The 4,350-nt window shown below is 32.5% G+C and overlaps 1 protein-coding gene across 1 annotated transcript in view; it reads left to right on the forward strand.

Moving 5' to 3' along the window:
* Positions 1-861: 861 nt before the first annotated feature.
* Positions 862-4,350, forward strand: part of LOC106689880 (Krueppel-like factor 6) — a gene marked incomplete at its 5' end in the record, with an annotated part of 173,218 nt that continues 169,729 nt past the window's right edge. Inside the window, 1 exon segment of the mRNA XM_014435081.3 lies at positions 862-1,342. Within this exon segment, the coding sequence (XP_014290567.3) occupies positions 862-1,342 (481 nt within the window).

A 4,350-nucleotide genomic window follows, 5' to 3' on the forward strand; every position in this document is an offset into this window, starting at 1 on the left:
TTTTATAACATTGTTTTTAACCCCGAACCGCGAGAACTGCACGGTATGGTTGTAGGGCTCATAAATGAACGAATCCCTAAAACATTAATAAAAGCAGATCTAATGGGTAAACTTCCGAGGGATAGACCGAAGCGTAGGTATGAGGATTGCGTCAACATAGATCTTGTGGAATGGCTTTAGACAGGCGTGACTCGCCGGATATATATCGACAACAATTGGGTTGTATCCGCATCGAACCTTCAGATTCGATGGCAGATAAGCCATTATTGTTATTATCATTACTTAATGTTGTACTACCTAGATAATTAAAAAAGAATCAAGTTAAGAATAACTTTTATATTTGCTATCTTATCTCTTGTGCACATAGAACATTTTTTTTATCTATTGCGCACCAAGTCTTAAGTATAATGGGACATTAAAATTAAGATACTCAATGTAGGTTTGATATAATGGTAAGGTAAAATAGAAATTGTTGACTAATTATTGTAATAAGTGTAACAGAGAAAATAATAGGTAATTGACTAGTCATAAAAATTGACCAAGTCATAATGACTTATAATAAGGTGATATTTGGCTGTGTTAGTATGAATAAGTGCTTTGAAAATGGGCGGAATAGCTGAAACGTAGAAATGTAAAGATAACAAAAAAGTTTTGCAACTATATGCATGTTTTTGTTATAACTAACATATTATAATTTCGAATAGTAACTTGAGTCGGGATATTATTCTTTTAATCTGCTCCGTAAGAAAGCCGAATCACGTTAACACAAAAGGTCAATTTATTTATTTATCGCATTCATTTTCATTAATTGAAAGAATTTAAAAATGATTGATGATTAATCAAAACTTTTATATGTTTCAGACATGCTACGAGATGGAACGCTACTTAAAAGACGAACCAAAACTGCAGAGCTACAAGAAGCTGCCAACTGAACTGGACACTCCATGGCACGTCTTCACCGCACCCTCGCCTTCCTGGAAGGTGGAAGTGGACGAGAGGACGCTCGACTCCCTTTCCCTTTCCTCCAACGGCTCAGTATCTTCCCTCTCCTGCGCAGTCGTCGTCAAAAAGGAACCCCTAGACGATGACGACGACTACCCCCTGGAAGAAGTGAGCCTGCCAAGGGAGGCTCTTCCGACCTTGACTCCACCCTCGTCTCCCGAGTCACTGGCTAAAGGGGCCCGAGTGGTGAGGCTCGGTTCCCGACTGTCGGTGGGGCCCCGGCTCAGGACGGACACATCACCGGACTCTAGGAGAAAGATCCACAAGTGTCAATACCCCGGCTGTGAAAAGGTCTACACCAAGAGCTCACACCTCAAGGCCCACCAACGTACCCATACAGGTAAATACATCTTCCAATCCATAATTATCGTGTATCTATCGAACAAAGAAACAATGATTCAAATGACTAGAGAGGAAATACACAAACACATACAAATCCTTCCCGAACCTAGCCTCGATATTTATTTAATAAACGGATTACTGCAGCGGATCCGTGTTTGTTATGGAAGTGTAAATGTACTAACTAGAACAGGGCCCTGTTTAAATACGTACTTCAAGCGTTGTTCAATATTGAATTACGAGATAAGCAAAGAGTCATTTCATTAAAAGGCTGCTACGTTTTCCAAGTACGGCCGAAGTTAAACATTAAATACTTTTATGGAAATATCTGTATTATCACGGTTTAACGTAATGCGAGAGAGCTTCAAAACTAGATTGAGATATATTAATAAAATATTCATGAGACTTCCTTCCCATTAAATACCGATGGACAGGTCATCATTATCACTAAATTGCTTAAACAGCTCACGCGATGCAATTACATGTTAAATAAAATCGTAAATATCTTTGTGAACAGCTTAGAACGATGAAATCAAAGCACAGCTGCTGCAAATGTGATGCCCTATGTCAATGATGCTGATTTTGTCGGCTAGTGAAGAACACCCCATTATTTTATTCAGTTAATCGATTTAGCATGCTAACCAAATGCATCAAGTGTTGTAAAATTTCGAAATCTATTTAATTAGAATTTTGATGACATAAATCTGCTAATTATTGATATTGAGACTTAGTTTAATTTTTATATCGTTTTTTAAAATAACATTATTTTTAAAAGTTAAATTCTGACACTACAAAAAATAATAATAATAATCGCAAATAAAATCAACAATTTTTCACACTTTTTTGAAACATCTTAGATAATATCGCTCCGAAACTATTATCCCTCAATAGTTTAAATATTTTTTTTAGAAATTCGAGAGCTTTTATTTTATAAGTTGGTTAACTTTTTTTTTTCTGTTAACATGAACTGAGAATACTTCGTCCATTTTTAATTGTCTGTTGCATGTACAACAAGCTAAGAAAACATGCCTTATTTCATGATTGTGTTCCTATTACAATTCTTATTAAAAATGAAGTAATCAGCTAAATACTATAGTTAAATGAACTGTAATCAACCAAACTTTTTTTTATGTAATTATAATTCTAACCAGCTACTTAGGTCTGCTTTATGTAGGTAAAATGAGGTTCTTTTATTATTTTATTTAAAACTGAAAAAACTTTACGTAAATAAATACATTAATAATAAATTTGTCTAAACATCAGAATTCATAAAGTTCATGACGTCTACCTTCACATGAGTAATATTTTTCATGATATTTGCTAAAATAAATACCCAAGAATTTGATTTCTATTTCTCAAACAAAACTTTTGGTTTATGAAAAACAATCTCAGGAACTATTAAACGTATATTCCTGAGATATTGTTTTGTCCGAACATGTAGAAATCAACATCTTGTGAATTTCTAGTTGTAAATCAATTTATTTTTTAGGAAATATCATGAAAACTATTATCCATAGGAAGCTAATTGTCAAAAACTACTTTATATCACATTGAACTAAGTTTAATTTGAATGCAAGCAGACATATTCTCTTCTAATGGTTTCTTAATAAATAATAAAGCTTTTCATAAATCAAAAATTGTACCAGAAAAACTAGAAGTAAACATCATAACAATAAAAACAATTAAAAATTCATAAAAACTAATACTCCTTAGAGGATGAACATTATAAACTACTTTATAGTACATTCAACTATCTTTTATTTGAGCGTGTGCAGAAATCTTTACGTTTAATGATTCCAGAGATACAGTTTTCCAAAAATAAATTCACGATCTCACCATTTTTTGTTATTTCATTATGATATGTTGCTTAAAAAAAAAAAAAAAAATACAGTATCCCGGGTACTATTGAACATAAAAAGTCCTATTAAGGATCATTTTCTAGCAAATTTACTCTATTTAATTGATATTTTATTATGGTATTTTGTTCTGGTGTTGTAAGGAGATCCAATATTTTTTTTTTTTTTTTTGAATTTTGGAACAACCCCCTTTCTAAACTTATCAGACTAATCAATTTTTACCAGTAATTAAACAGTCTTCAATAAAGTAATAAAAAATTGGGGTGAAATACTTTTTTTCTCTGGGCTCTTGGATTGGGGGACTATGACCATCTCCTAAAATTCATATTAGTTCAATCATATATACAGAAGGTTCCCAATCTTTATCAGTTTGCGGCTCCCTAAATAATCATATTTTTTTTTCAGCTGCGCCCTTGAATACATCAGATTTCTTTGCTAATTTTAGACTTTTGATATTTGAAAAATAAATTAAATACGAATTTTAAATTCACAGACAATGTAATGGACGTCCATTGATGATTACCTCCATTAATGGGATGGACGGGCTTAATTTTCACTTCACAACTTCTCAAATCTCGAAATAAGATTGGATATGGTGACCCTCATTTCTTGTTCAAAGTTAATTTTGGAAGGATATTTACTTTTTATTATCGCGACCGCCGAAAACCCAGCTTCGCACCATTCGGATGTTGCAAATTGAATTAATATTCGTAGAGCTTTACCACTAAACAGTGTATATTCCTTTTTTACTAATATCCAAAAATCAGAAAGTTCCATGCTACCAAATTTTAACTTTAAATTACTATCGCAAGACTAGTCAATAAGAGTTTCTTCCTCTAAAGAAGTAAATTCTGATGGAGCCTTTGCTCTGAATCCATGTAAATTTATCATTATCTGCTTCAAAGCATTTTTCGAACTATTTTCTAATAACTTCGAACTCTGATAAGTGATTAACAGAAATGTATTTTATATTGCAAGACAATTGAATTTAATTGTATGTTATAAACTAGTACAACAAGGGGAAACAATCACTGATACACTCTTCATTAATTTTTATTTTTCATAGCTGTAATTTTTTTGAACAACTGAATATTTCGCGGCACACATTTGGGAGTCACTGATAAATACAAAATGATTTTTTTATTTTGTGTGT

Source organism: Halyomorpha halys, unplaced genomic scaffold (assembly GCF_000696795.3).
Source record: "Halyomorpha halys isolate HHAL.00 unplaced genomic scaffold, Hhal_1.1 Scaffold47.1, whole genome shotgun sequence".
NCBI classification, from domain to species: domain Eukaryota; kingdom Metazoa; phylum Arthropoda; class Insecta; order Hemiptera; family Pentatomidae; genus Halyomorpha; species Halyomorpha halys.